This window comes from Falco cherrug, chromosome 2 (genome assembly GCF_023634085.1).
Source record: "Falco cherrug isolate bFalChe1 chromosome 2, bFalChe1.pri, whole genome shotgun sequence".
NCBI lineage: Eukaryota > Metazoa > Chordata > Aves > Falconiformes > Falconidae > Falco > Falco cherrug.
Window position 1 is genome coordinate 107,604,341 of NC_073698.1, and position 15,818 is coordinate 107,620,158.

Genomic DNA, 15,818 nt, shown 5'->3' on the forward strand with positions numbered 1-15,818 from the left:
ACTTTAGTTGTTTCTATAAGATTTTTTTATAAGATCTTTAATTAAGACTACAGAAGGCGGCACCTTGACAATACCAAGTTTTATGAGTTATCTCCATTAGATTTGTGTAGCCCTTCTTATCAAGTAATACTAGTCTAGTGGCGTTAATTTACTTTGGCACTCTTCATTTAGCAAAGGGGTTTAACTATAAGTACTAGGCTGCAATAGTGGAAAAATGCCTTTTGGATGTTGTTTTGCTAGTTTAGTGAACTGTTCTTTATTTTTTAAATGGCAGCAGCTGGATAACTTGGGTTAACTAGGAGGCTGCTGTTTGTTTAGAGTCTCCAATTAGGTTTTACACTTGAGGTGTTTGTTAACTCAAAGAGTTCTTCAAAAATAAATAAGTATTATTCAGGAGTAAAAAGTCATTGGCTCAGATGTTGTGGTTTAACCTATTAGAAGATGTGTTCTGAAATTTCATTATTTTCTGCAACAGTAATACTTTAGGGTGAGTGAAGGCTCTTGAAGTTTATTATTATCATTCTTTTTAAATCTTTGCGATGGCTATGTATATCTGTAGTTTGCAGACAAAGAACAACTCCCAACTGCAAAAAGTAAAATTAATATTCTGCACATATACAGTTCAGTGTACATTTTAATATTCTCTTACCTTCCCTGTTCTGCCCAGAGTTTCTCCCTGGGCCCGTTTATCAAGGCTGTAGGACTGGTTTCCCATGGTATGCTCCGCTTGGGAAGCGTCTCTCCAGGATACAGCATTTGTCTGTGAACCCTGCTGCTGCTTTAGGCCTGTCTAGGTAAACATGGCTTAATCAGCAGTGATTGGTGTGTGCTCTCAGAGGTTCTGAAAACAGTCGCTGGGAAACAAGTGTTTTATTTGTTTGTTAGCATACAGGAGTCTAAGACAAGGTAGTTGAAGCAACGGAGAAGAGCGTATATACAGTAGTTACATGGTCAAGAAAGCACATCAGCTTTATCAAATTATTTTGTCTCATCAGTTAAATATAATTTTTAGGTCTAGAGATTCATAGATACTAAAGGTCGATGTTAAAGGCTAACTGCGATAATTTTACTTCAGCCTTTACTAGGAAATACAAGATCTATTGCTGTTTGGCTTTTCCTTTCGCCTTATTTCTTCATGTTCTTTTTTTTTTTTTTTTTCTTTCCTCAGTTCTGGTAATATCTGGAAGAGTGTTTTAACAGTGATAAAAATTGCTAACGTTTCAGTGGGTCCAGGAAATTCTTTGGTACAGTCTAATATGTTTTTTAAAAGGTCGCTGAATGGTTGCCTCAGTGTCCAGCTAAACATTAATTTCTGAAGCTGGTTTGGTTGCCACTTGACCACACTTGATTCAGTGGAAGGAAAGCATACTCTGTTCAAAACTCAGTGGAAAAGCTTAGTTACGAGATTGCCTTCAAACCTTCAAAGTTACTACCTGGTTTTCCATCACAAATAAGGCGTAGGTTTAGAGACTTTTTTTTTTAATGTAATTTCAGTTCTTGACAGATGACTTCATCACATTGTGTCTTGTACATTAGGTCATGTAAGGTTTTATAACACTGATACCTGTTGCAGCACTAGGTCAGAACAGGCTCATTACAAGGATTGCTGATGTCCCATTCCTTATGTGTTAAGTACTTTTCAGATTTCATTCTCTTTAATGAAGGTTTCTTTGTATCAACCTGATTGCTATAAAATTATCAATATTTCCTTAGTATTGCCTAATTAAAAAAAAAGGAGGGGGGGGGGAGCAAAATACTTCTTTAGAGTAGTTATTGTATGCAAACTGTACTGGCTACAAGTGTCATTTTCTGCAACGGGCATTTTCAGTACCCAAGGGATTTGCATAAAAGCATTGTCTTTTTTAATTACCCAGAGCTGGAATGAGTAAAGTTCTACTGAAGGTTGGCTTCATGGTACATTTGTTTGGGACTTTATCTTAAAGGTGACCTGCAAGGCTAGTTTTTATCAGATAGTAAGAAATTTTGAGAAAATATCAATTTTATTCTCTTAAACACAAAACATGGGGTATCACATGCTGTTCAGTCTTTTTAAGAACAGCATGCTGTCAGCTTAATTCCCTTATGAACTATGAAGACATGGCTGCAGATAAACAGTTTATTTTTGGAAGCTGGAAAACTGCATTTTCCGGATAAAGTCCATTCCCAAATATTTGAGGAAGTAAGGCTAGCTGTATTGATGTTGCAGTTGCTGGGTACTTGATATTCATTGGAAACCTTGGGTTTTTTCATGGATTTGTTATTTCTGGGTTTAGTCTGTTTTGGATTAAACTCCGTGAAAGCCCGCCCGGCAGTTTCACAGCTTTTTGAAGGAACAGTAAGGTGCTCAGTATGTTTTAATTGTATGAAGCCACATTTAAGTTGTAGTTATATATTTGAACAAACACTGTATCTTCTACAGGTTATCATGTAAATGCTGATAATGTAGACATGTATTTGAGAGAAGTACTGAGGCCCCAGTAATAGCTAGCAACTTTTCATTTGATATTTGGATACAAATTTACACTACAGTACGTTGCTGGTATTGGAATTCTGGTTTGGTGGAATTTTTGGGTTAGCTCAGAGTTTCTCTACAAGGCTTAAATCTAGTAAGGGAGTATTTGCACAGAGGGATATATGGCTGTTAACATTATGGCTATTTAGTTGTTCTTACGATTCTCTGCTCTTTTATGATCAGATATTTTTTTGACTTCTAGTTGCCTGTAGCTTTTGAATTAAAAAATAGCCTCTGGGAAATATAAAATATTCATTTCCTTTAAGGAGGCAGGGATTTCATCTCCGTACAGCTTTTTAAACTTGTAAATACAAGTTTTCAATGGGTCTTTATTCTGTGAAAACAGCTTACAGAGTTAGATGGGTGGAAAGACACTTAGCTTTGCTCACGTTGAATATTTATGCCAGTTTAGAAATGAATGGGTGATGGTATAGCCATGTGAGTTGTAATGATCTCGGTATTGAACTGTGGTGACTGCGCTGTTCATGCTATTCTTGACCAGTAATACAACTAAAACTGAAGGATGCATCTAGCATAAACACCATTGTTGCGCTTTTTAAAGTGGCTTTTTACAGAATAATAACCTCATCCAAGAAAGTACTGAGTAGAAATGTTCTAAACTTTTTGGAAATAAGAAGACTTCCAGGAAGACTAGGGCATTTGTGGGGTTTTTACTGTTACACGTTTAATACATGGGAAGAATGTGAAGGTAAAAATCCTCCAGCGGGGGGAGGATTTTGACATCAGGATTTATGTTGTATGAGGAACATAAGCACCCTTTTCACGACTCCTATCACATGATTCTTCTAATGATTTGTGGTATTTGGGAGTTGTGAGAACAACAGATTTCTGCCCTGTTGAGCGGAAATCTGATTTGCATACTAGATTTTGCATTGCTGGATAGTCCTGGGCAGCAATGACTACTTGGTTTCTACTTCTAATGATATAATCTACCTCCCAAATATATACTCATATATATGATATTACCTGTTCTGTTACTTGAAAACAGATTCAACATGAACCAAAACATTTAATTTAGGTATGCGTGCCTTTTTTCCCCATTAATTCTTTTAGAGTGATAGTCTGCATGTTGTGTGTATTTACATAATAAGAAGAAAGGTTGATGCAACTCTGAAGTAAAATCCAATGTAATTCTTTTAAAAAAATATAGAGTGATTTAAGATTTTCCTTTCATGTTTGCTATTCCTTATTTTGAGCTGTATGATAGAGAAATTAGATGGTAGCTGTGCTTACGATAGTTAAGGTTAATTTTTGTATAAAATTTTCTGCCTCAATTGGTTTCACAAAGTTCTTTAAACTAGTTAACATGGACATTGATTTTTAATTTCTTTTGGAATGTGGTTATTGCTTATATATCCTGAATCTCTAAGACAAATGTGTTTTGGTTTTGTTCTGTTTTTTGTTTTCGTTTTTTTTTGTTGGTTATTTTTTTAAACGAAAGAAGTCTTTTGCAATTAGATCTTATTCTAAATCTTGTCTTTTCTGTTTTTTGTTTTGTTTGGTTTTTTTCACTTAGGAATTTTATGTTTGCTGGAGATGGAAAAAGATGAAAAACAAGCTGGCTTCCTGGAGAAAGAAGGTGGCAGATACTTAATGGAACTTTCTTACTGTGGAACCATGTTTTGAGTACTCCTCTTAGATGTCTTTCATAAATGTTCTAGATATCAGCAGATTGATATGATTGGAAACCTGGCTCATCGAACAGTATACGCTGGAAGAAGCCTGCTTGGAATATGACATTTTGTATTGTTTCTGAAAGTCTGTGAGAAAACACTACAGACATCTTCCTATTATTTCTTAACTCTGCATCTTGATTCAGCTACAGCAAAACTAGTCTTTGAAGTGAATAGAACCAGAGCCCTTTTGGAAACTTCTATTGAACATGACTCATGGAGAAGAGCTTGGCTCTGAGATGCACCAGGATTCTGTTGTTCTAACTTACCTAGAGGGATTACTAATGCATCAAGCAGCAGGAGGCTCAGGTACTGCAGTTGACAAAAAGTCTACTGGGCATAGTGGAGGGGATCAAAACTTTAAGATTTCTGGAAATATATTTCCTAGCTGTCAAAGTAATGGTCCAGTTCTTAACACAAATACATATCAGGGATCTGGCATGCTGCACCTCAAAAAAGCAAGACTGTTGCAGTCTTCTGAAGACTGGAATGCAGCAAAGAGAAGGCGGTTGTCTGATTCCATTGTGGATTTAGATGGAAAAAAGGAAGCTTTGTTAGCTGGCATGGTTGAAAATGTGCCTAAAGGCAAACAGGATAGCACATTACTTGCCTCTCTGCTTCAGTCATTCAGCTCTAGGCTGCAGAGTGTTGCTCTGTCACAGCAGATTAGGCAGAGCCTTAAGGAGCAAGGGTATTCCCTTAGCCATGATTCTTTACAAGTGGAGAAGGACTTAAGGTGCTATGGCGTTGCATCCAGTCACCTGAAGACTCTGCTGAAGAAGAGCAAAGCAAAAGATCAGAAGCTGGACAACAGCCTGCCTGATATAACGAAGAACCTGCCCAAAGAGAGGTTTATAGAATCTCCTCATGCGGTGCAGAGTGGACCTAAAGTGATAAATGAGCCACTGTCATGCGCTGCAAGATTACAAGCTGTTGCAAGCATGGTAGAGAAACGATCTAGTCCTGCTGCTTCACCGAAGCCCAGCGTAGCATGCAGCCAGCTAGCTTTACTCCTTTCAAGTGAAGCTCACTTGCAGCAGTACTCCAGGGAACATGCTTTAAAAGCACAAAATGCAAATCAAATAGCAAGTGAGAGACTTGCAGCTATGGCCAGATTACAAGAAAGTGCTCAGAAAGATATTGGCCAGTTCGGTTTAGCAAAAGGAATGACAAGCCATCTTAATGGTCAGACAGGATCATCAACCAAAACAGCGTCTAGCAAAAGCAATATGGCACCGTTTCAGAGTTCAGTAGGAATCATGCATTCACCTCCCAAAACTGTGGGATACAAAAGTACTTCAGAAAGGAGTAACCTGAAAACCTCTCCCAGCAACAGTTTGCTCTTGCATCTACTGAAAAGCCAGAATACCACCAAACATGTAAAAGGGCGTGAACAGAGTGAGAGAGCCAGCATTTTTGAAGACAGCAGCACACCGACAACTATTGATGAGTATTCAGACAACAATCCTAGTTTTACAGAAGACAGCAGTGATGATGAAAGCTCCCATTCTAACTGTCTTCCTATAGACCTATCCTTTAAACAGAGGACAGATAAATCAGATGCGGGTCCACCTGCATCATTGGATAACCTGACTCAGTCCTTGCTTCATAACTGGGATCCAAAGGTTTCCTGTCCAGAAAACAAGGAAGACAAAGACACTCCGAAAGCTTCTAAACTGAATCCTCATCAGAAAGTAACGCTACTTCAGCTGTTACTTGGGCATAAGAGTGAAGAAAAGGTAGACAAGAGTAATGACCCTCAGGGACCACACAGTGCGGCTGATGTGGCAAAATTCACTGTACAGACTGGTAAAAGGACTCCTGTTACCAACAGTCCCAGTGCAAATCGAATGACTCCGTTAAGCACTCCACCTTTGCTGGCTTCTACAAAAGCAGACTCTCCTATAAATCTCTCGCACCAGTCGCTAGCCATCAAGCATGGCTCGCCACCGTATGCCTGCAGCATCCAGCCAGACAGACTGGTGAATCCCGCATCTAAACATTTGATAGACCTTTCTAAAAGCAAAGAAGTTCAAGGAGGCAAGCTGAGCAGGAACGATAGTCCCCAGAACTCTTCGGCATTCAGTGCCAGCAAGCTGCTGCAGAACCTCGCTCAGTGCGGCATGCAGACTTCCGTGTCAAGTGAAGAACAAAGGGCTAGCAAACAGCTGCTAGCAGGGAACGCAGATAAACCTGTTGGCTTGATTGATAGATTGAACAGCCCTCTGCTCACGAATAAATTGAGTACGCATGAAGAAAATAACAAAATATTCAGTTGTCAGCCTGCACCCGCTGAACAAGGACTTCCAGGTTCGGAAATAGAAAATCTCCTTGAAAGGCGCACTGTCCTTCAGCTGCTTTTGGGAACTCCGAATAAATGTAAAAGTGAAAAGAAAGAAAGGATGCTTTTAAGAGATGAAAGTTCTCAAGAACAGACAGATAAGGCTTTGAATGAGCAAATATTGACGGTGAAAATAAAAACTGAACCATGTGAAGAATCAAATGTTCCTTATAATTCAAATGCACAACAAGTTAGAGAGTGCAAGGGTAACAAATTTCAAGGATTTGTTCATTCACTGCAGAGAAACACAGCTGCTTCTCCAGCATCCGAGGAGTTGAAATCTGAGCCTCTTTCACCTCAAGATTTCTCTTTTTCCAAAAACGGCCTGCTAAGTAGGTTGCTGAGACAGAATCAGGATGGTTACCCTGCAGATGAGCTGGAGAGAAGTCACCGAAACAATGAACTGACACACCTTGAATCAAAGAGTCTTTGCACAGTGCCGAAGAAGAGGAAGCTTCATGCTGAGCCTTTGGAAAGTCCATTAAAAAAGATGAAAAGTAATGTGTCTGATGCTGCAAACAATCACACTTCTCCTACTGTGGCGCTGTATGGGCCTTTGCTTAACCAGCAAGAACTGAAATTCAGCAGAAGTGATGCTGAATTTAAATATGCTGCGAGTCATGGTTCAAATAATGAAAGTGAAAATAGGAGTTGGTCTAGAGATAGTAAAGGCTTCAATGTGTTGAAACAGCTGCTTCTCTCAGAAAACTGTGAGAGAGATCTGTCACAACATAGGAGTAACATACTAACAGAGGGCAAGAAAAAAGGAAACAAAACCAGTGCAACAATTAATAAACCTGAATTTAGCATTTCTTCAGTAAATGCATTAATGGGAAGCCCTGCGCAACAGAACAATTGTGCAGATCATAGAACATTTCAGTATCCTGTAGCAGTAAAAAGTCCTGCCAGTTCCCCCTTCCCTGAACACTTGGGGAGCACAGTGTCTAGGCTTGAGTCTGACCAGTTTAGCATGTGTCCCATGCCCAGTGAAAAAGGGCCCATCAGATGGGTGATCACAGGTATGGACAAGAATGATTATGAGAAAGACTCTCCGAGACTGACCAAAACCAATCCAATATTGTACTACATGTTACAGAAAGGTGGCAACTCTGTTAGTAGCCAAGAAGCACATGACAAAGAAATTTGGAATGAACCTTCATTTACTGATAATTCAACTCCAGTTACAATCAAAGAGGAGTTGACATCTGATGCAGAGCTTAAAACTCCTTTTAGTAACTTAAGAAGCCCTTACAACAGCCATATGGGGAGTGAGACCTCTCATCAACATGGTATGAATGGAGAAGTGCATGGACTTCTGGAAAAAGTGCGAACAATCAAAAAAGAGCCAGAATAAACTACAGCCTCCTCAGTGAGTTTACAATCAGTGGTTTTGAATCTTTGTTTAAAAAAAAAAAAAAAAAAAAGGAAAATAAAAATGAGTACGAACTTGACTACTGTATAAATTGAGCATGATTTTAGAAAAGCATGGTCTAATTGAAACATGTTTTCATTTGATAAACTTTTTATTTTTCTGGTGATGTTATTTAAAATACATGTAGATAAAATTTGCTTTACAATAGATTGTCACAAGGAAACTAGAAAGGTTGTAATTTGTACAAGACATTTCTGTATGTGTCAGATTAAGTTATGAGTACTCTTTGATCAGAGTCTTACTTGGATCTGCAAGTTTTTGGTATAACATAAAGTGTAAGCGTACAGCCTAGGTGGTGGTAATGCTGCGTTTCCTCCCTCCCTGTAAAATAATCCTTATTTTTTGGAAGCCTGAGCCTAGAGACAGTGTACTTTTCTTTTCTTTTCTTTTTTTTTTTTTTTTTTTTAATGTTTAGTATGTTTTGTGAAATTTTAAGATTAACTTTTAAGAAATGGAGCAGTTTGTCCAAGGTATTAGCTTGTCATATTGGAAAACCTGTGTCAGTGTTAATAATTGAAATGCACTGAAATGTATTTTTTAGTGCTTCCAAAATTTTTATTGTTATTTTTAAATCTTGTTTGTGGTCCTGCCAGAATAGTGGTGTAAAAATCTATTTTTCTTCCTTGCCCTGCTCTTGACAAATGCCTTCCTCAGAATCCTTAGCCATAGTTACGAGTTACTAATTGCGATTAAGGGTTTTTTCTAGGTTTTTATACAAAAGGCAGATTTTCATAGGCCATGCAAGTACTGCATGAGTTCTTTCATCGGCACATTCCTGTCACTTTCCTGCTTAAAAGGGGAAAGCCAAAATGCCTCTTGGAGTAGGGAGATTAAGAAAGTGTAGTTACATGCATTTGGTGAGGAAAATGGTGCAAAGTTTGTGAAGCAGATGAGCGCTACTGGCTGTGTAGCCAACATCCTGCTTCCCCTGCAGACGAATACCAACTGTGCAAAAGCAGCACATCACACTTCCACTCAAAGATGGAATAGGATTTTAATGAAAAATATGTTGGCCTCTTCCTACAACCAGGGAAAAGAATCCATATTCTGCCAATATTTATTACTCTCTGAACAGCTGATGCATGGTTTAATGCACTACCCTTTCACTGCAGAAAACTTGGTTTTAGAATAATTTTTCAGGTTGCACTGAGGATAAAATTGTGGTTTCGTCGTGTTCTGTAATGGATAGTGGGACGTGTCTGAGAAATCCTCCTCTGCCCTTTTCCTCAATCCCCACCTGTGCTGTGATTTGTAACATCTGGCAAGATCAGCCTGAAATGGGAGTAACTGAAAATTGCGGTCAAAGCCGAGACACCTTAAAAGAATTGCTGGCTGGGGAAGAGCCGTGCGGTTCTGCTTTCCTGTTAACACTGTCAGTGTTAACTCCATTTGCAGCTTTTATTTCTCATGTGGGAGGAGGAGGACAAAATCCAGTTCCTCTAAATGATATGCATTATTGGCAACCATAAGTTTTGCTGAACTTTTTACTCCCCTGAAAAAAAATGTTCTCCATAGCTTCTAATTTCACTGATGATCCCCTGTGCTATCAGCAGACAGCTCTGGTTGGCTTGCACAGACAATGAAAGCTACGCTCTGTTTTAATTTTGACTGTTCTCACCACTGAGAGCCAGTGACATGACAAAACTGCTGTTCTGTCTGTCTCACGCTTGCATAGCAGAGGTGAGTGATGGGGCATTTTGCTCTTTTCCTTTCTGGTTTGGTTTCAAAGATCTTTTTCCAAAACTGCTGGCTTACTAAGACAGAGCAAGATGTTGTCCCCCTCTCATCCCCTGCTCCCTGCTTGGGATCAGTTTCCCCTTTTTCCAGTGCAGTCCCTACTGAAAGGGACTTTTCTTGTCTGCCAGCTGGAAAATACACCACTATTCTGTTTTGCTCCCCTCCCCCCACCCCCACCCCCCCGGGGATACCTTCTTTTAGGGAACACAAGTATTTGGCAGTATCTGATATAAAACATTCCCCCTGGTTTATATGAGAAATAACAGAGTGATTTAAAGATATATTTTTATGTTATTTGGGTGAAGCGTAATATATTAATGGGCTGTACAAAGAAGATTTATATTTTAAAACCTTCACACAAATCTAATATCATTTTAAATGTCATTGTCTGAAGTATAATATAAAAATAAAATTTTGTTTGTCTTTAATATTGCATTTATAAGTGGCCCAGTGACAATTCAGATGTCTCATAGAATATTCATTAACAAGATAAAAGTATATTTTGGATTGACAGTGGAACTGAATTCTTTTTATATAAGTCAACCCAGCAGAAATATTAAAAAGATGGTATTTGTTCCATCCATTAAATGTCTCTTAAAGTCTTAATTGATTATTTTTCTTGAAACAACATGTATATAGCTAGGAAATATATACAATATAGAATAATAGATGGTCCCCGGAGTAAATACAGGGCTATAATTTACTTGAAGGGCTCCACAGAAAAATGCAGCTTCAATGGATGTGAAATAATCTGGCAGGAAATACTTCATCAAAACAAAGTTGAGGTGAAAAGTAGGGAGGAGAGTTTAACCCTAACAAAGTAATATTGGAGTCTAGGAGTGTGCTTACCTATGTATTTATTCTATGGTAGTCTATTGTTATAATATATACTTTTGAACATTTAGTTTTTAAAGTTTTATAAAACATTTAAGTTAAAATGTTAACAGTTTGACCAGTTAATGATTTAGCTTTCTTTTTAGGTGATGTTAATGAAAGGATATTACCATTCTCACAGACGTCAGTAAACTATAATACACAAGCATTTAAGTTTAGGACACGCTGTTCATGGAAGAATCTTACCTCTTGTAGACTTTGCAATCTTAAGCAGCACGTAACGTAACAATGAGGCCCTTGAGAGAGGGTAGGGCATGCCAACTGGATGCTCTTCAGTCAGCTGCTAAGAGAGCAAGAGTCTCCTGTATGAAATTCTCCAGTACCACTGATGTTACCCCTCCCTAGGGAAGAGAGTCTTCTTTAAAATCTACCCCATCCACATTTACAACCTTTTAAACCTGAGGACCAAAGACTCTTTTCATCATTTATCTTGTAGCGTGGGTCAGTAAAAAGGAGTCACCATAATTTTCCTTGGGGACTTTTCCATCAGAAAAGGGAGGTGCAGAAGCCCGAGATTGCTGTACCAGCAGAAGGACGGGTAGAGCTGGCCATGTTTTCCCAAGAAAGTCAAAGATCCTTGATTTCCACCAGTCCCTGTAGATGAGTGACAAACCAAGGTCATCTGTTGAGTAACACTTTGCTGACTCCTGGCTCCTTGGTTCAGTAGATGTTTACGGCTAGGGCATGCGTTTCCGCTGTCCCCAGTATGCTTCCTCGGTCTGTGGGCGTGGAAGCTTCAAAGATAGCTCTGCAAAGTCAGGAGGCTGAACTTCCAGCTACGCCTTTACATTATAGACCTGAAGAACAACGGGGCCTTGTCAGGTACTGGTGGCAGTAGCTCTGTAGGCAAAGAGGTGTAGGATTGATGGGTGCTGCTGTGTGCCCTCACCATCAAAGGAGCAGGGAGGGAAGAGGGAACACAGCCCAGCTGCAGCTGGGTGACACTGCTGCGGGAAAGCTGCCACCACCTCCTGAAGCAGTGAAGAAGTGAGCTGGGGATGTGGCAGTGCCACACTTGGAAGTTGTAATTGCAACCTGTTGGGACTTAATGCCTGAATTAACTTTAACCTTGCTTAACTGGGAGTAGTTGCAGCAGCAGCAGCAGTTGGGTTGCCAAGTGCCTGCCTGGCGCCTTGCTCGAGGGGGCAGCTACAGGCCCCTCGGCGGTGGCGTAGCACTCGGGCTAGCTAGATTCGGGGATTGGCTTGTAACTGCCACGCAGGTATGCCTTTTCTTTCCAGAGGAAAGCATACGGGACTGAGATAAACACATTTCTCGTGTCTCCTCTGCTAAAGTTTGAGGAAACGATGGGGGGTAACACATGACCGCAGAATCAAAGGTGTTTTGCTGGAGGGCTTCTCTGCTGGTGCCGCGTAACCGGGCGGCTTGGTTCGAGAAGTTTATAAACGTTATGAGATCAAAAGGGAATTCAGCCATAACTTTCACTTTTCTTAGCCATTTGCTCTTAGTAATGTTTTTAAATTTTTAATTTACCAATGTTTTTAAAAGAAAGAAATGAATGGTTTAAATTTTCCCTGTTAAATGTTGGTGAAAGTATTACAGCTCTCATTGACGTCAGTGACATGATATTACCAGTTTGTTCTCTGCCACATCTTACAGAGGAGTAAACTGGTAAGTATATATTATATATATATTTATATATAATGTAAATATATTGACTTGTTACACCTATAATATGTTGAAATTGGTTTTTAAAAGGTGATGTAAATAGTGGTTTCCTTAATGAAAAATACATATTTTGTATTGTTCTAATGCAAAGGAAAAAACAAAAACCCTTTTAATCTTTTTTGTTATGTATATTCCATGTATAAGTGTAAATATGATCACATAGGTTTAAAAACTTTTGCATGTATGTATACAGTTGCAAGTCTGGAAGAATGTATAGAAAAATACTTTTATTTAAAGTTGTGATTACCTGCTGCATGAAAAGTGCATGGGGGACCCTGTGCATCTGTGCGTTGGCAAAAAAAAAAAAAAAAAAAAAAAAAAGTCTTAAGTCAGGTCAGTTCAAAACACAACAGTATTCCACTTCTGGACATGACTTCTGCTGTGGTATTTTAGCTTTGTGAAAGAATGTGCTTCAAATCAAAAGGGTCTGGGGGGAAAAAAAAAAAAAAGCAAAACTGCTTTTAAAACATGAAGTGCTCATACAACTATAACCAGTCGTGTAAGTTCAGGACTCCATTTTGCATAATTGAAATATTGTACCAGGACTATTCCGTCCCTGTAAAACAAAAGAATATTGATTTTCATTGCCATACATAAGAATTCGGGATTTTACCACAACCGGTTTTATTGTGATGTGTCTTCAGTAATTTATCTAACTGGTCTCATTTTTTTATTAGAAATTAATTTCCTCATGTGATGTCACAAAACTGTACATACTGCAGTGTGAAGTTTTTTTAAATCTTTCAGTGTTTACTTCCTGCAGAAGATTTGAATAAATGAGAAAAATGCATTGTCTTGATGGTTTTTAAATCTGCTTTATTTCATGTGTACTTTCTGTTATTGGAGTGTTAGTGGGCTCTTTGCATCAGTACTGTTAACGTAAATTTCTGAAAACAAAAATATCTCAAGTAACTTTGAGACACATAGCCTTCAACAAGGCTACTGACTGGAAATGGAGAGTCGTGGAGCTGGAAATCAAATTATCTAAATCAGATTAGCAGCTTTACTTTACAAAGCACTGTATTATGTTTTGTTCAAATATCCTTCTGCTTGTTAACTTGAAATCAGTGACCATAAACTGGAAACCTCTAAATGGGAATTCTAATGTGAAATTCATTTTAAGCAGATGTTGAAACATGTTTCGGGTCCCCTGTGGAGGGCAGGAAAGTTGTGTTTTCCCACTAAAAACTGCTTTCGTCCATATCACGAAGAGGACTTTTTAGTTGTATTCAGTTAAGTTCTTCAGCAAATGTGTTCAGGTTTCTACACATTTACCTATGAGGACTATACAAATACAAAGATTTAGCAATGCGCTTGCATCATTCTGCAGCTTTCAAGTTAGCTTATGATTAGTGCAAATGGTGGATTGCAACACTGGAGAAACAGCACTTGCACTAGAGAATTTTTCTTCCAGGATACATAGGCACACTATATCTGGAGTCATACAGTTGCAAGCAAGCACTTGGGTCATGACTGTCTCGGGTAACCATAACAGCTATTTTCATGAATCATCCTATATTTTCTGATCTCTTTGCAATAAATATGCATGCATAAGATTCTTTGGAAGCTTTCTGGAAAGCATAAACTGTAATACATAAAGTTAATTTTAAAACGATAAATCCAGCTCCCTAGATCTCATCTTCAGCTATGGCTTCATGAAGTATGTAGCTGAGCATTGTGTTGTTCGGTATCCTAAGTGGAACAGGATTGGGATACTGTCTGTCTTTGGATATGTCATCTTAAAGTACTTACGTAATGCCACCAGTGATACTGAAGCTGTGCTTCAGAGGGAGAAGACCTTTCACCCAGCTTCTGGGTAGACTCTCAAGGTAGGCTTGCCCCTGATTTGCAGGATGAATGGCTAAGCCAAAAGACAGGCACGTGAAAAAGCAACGTACCTGAGCAGCCAATCTACTCCTCTGGTAGCAGTGCAGCTTGGAAATAATGTCTGAAATACATGCTTCCCCACTGACTTGGTGGGTAGAATCAAAACCAAAGGAACCAAGCAAAACCAACGATACGCCTGTGTTTCTCAAGTGATGGTGCCTTAGCGCAGTGCCTTGGAGCACATGAATATCACTGATTTTTGTTTTATTACTCAGAGGAGCTTCAGGCTCTTGTAACGTCACTATATTTATTCAATTTATTGTGCTATAGCACCAAGTAAAACTTGCTTTGTGTCTACCAGAACAAACAGGCCTGCAGAGCTGAGCGTATGGTATGCTAAACAGCCTGTGGAGCGACAAGGATGTCAAACGGGTGTAAATATTCTAAGAAACGTTTCACTCTGAGTGAACGTTAACAGCATTTGCTTAGTGATTCATAACGAACTCACTCAGAAATGCCTCAAACCCCCAGCGAACTCCTTACACAGACCTGTGGTCATGTGGAATCTTCTTGATCTTCAGTTTGTTCCTCGCAAAATGAAAGATGCCTGTGATGTTGATGATTTTTCACAAAACAGCCGCTGGATAAAGAAATGAATTTCTGCTTCGGAGATTTCAAAATGTGGGGGGAAAAAATTAGCAATTGTCTTCATGGGACTTGGCAGCCCAATCTGATGCTCCTCAGTGAAATTAACTTGAACATTGTGGGCATCAAGGACAGATGTGGACTCTGATAGGTCATGTGCAGGCCCGTGCATTGCAGAAGCCTGTGTCAGAGTGAAAAAACTTGTTGCAGTAATGCAAACATGCCTACACGTAAGAAAAGTAAAGCAAATTATTCTTCATTGACTGTAAACTTTGTCAAGAAGAATGTCATTTTGAAACTGAAGAATATAATGACAATATTTTTCTGTATGACACAGTGTGGCACGTTAGGGATGTGTAATGCACCCATGGGAATGTCTGTAGGGACTTGATAGGAGCCTTGAGCAGTAGCTGGGACACGCAGGTAATAATTGTTGATAATATTTTTGTTTCCTTTTGATTGTCAGAGTGACTCAAAGGGAGCATGGCACAAACTCAGGGCATGAAAACCCTGTCTGCTGGTAAATGTCGCTGCCGCTAATAAAAGCATATGATGATCTGAGCTCACAGCAACCCACTTTGATTTGGCTTTTTAAGGACTGCTTGTCCTTAATGAATAAAGAGATTTGTCATTATTTCCAGATTATTTTTCTGATTAAACTACTCAGAATTTAACTGAATGCAAAATGAGTATTACTGACTTGTGACTGTGCCAGTTAGATAAGCATGATGCCTGCCTCCACGATTAAACTCAGCATGTGCCTTCAGTGCATCTTGGTGTGTTGGGGAGAGATGGAGAAATGACCGTGTCCCCCTTCACAGCATTAGATGATTTTAATTCTCTTTGCCCAGTCTAGTTTGGGGAGTTGGGGATATTTTCTCATTAGATGGGAGGCAAGCTGAGCTATCCTGTAAGTTAGTGGGGGCTCTCTGGCCTCAGTCTTTACTGAAGCTGGCGTTGACTTTTAAGGTCACCACCCTTGGCATGCTCAGAAATTCTTTCAAACGTTTCATTACGGACCTCAAAGGTGGCTTCTGCAAATGTTTG

The 15,818-nt window shown here is 39.1% G+C and overlaps 1 protein-coding gene across 5 annotated transcripts in view; it reads left to right on the forward strand.

The window, feature by feature from the left end:
• The window catches only part of NRIP1 (nuclear receptor interacting protein 1), a 79,946-nt gene extending 66,852 nt beyond the window's left edge, over positions 1-13,094 (forward strand). For all 5 annotated transcript variants that reach the window (XM_055701530.1, XM_055701528.1, XM_055701531.1 and 2 more), the window contains one exon: positions 4,050-13,094. In XM_055701530.1, coding sequence (XP_055557505.1) covers positions 4,416-7,901 — 3,486 coding nt within the window. In that variant the 5' untranslated portion in view covers positions 4,050-4,415 and the 3' untranslated portion in view covers positions 7,902-13,094. The remainder of the gene's footprint in view (positions 1-4,049) is intronic.
• The last annotated feature ends 2,724 nt before the right edge of the window (positions 13,095-15,818 follow it).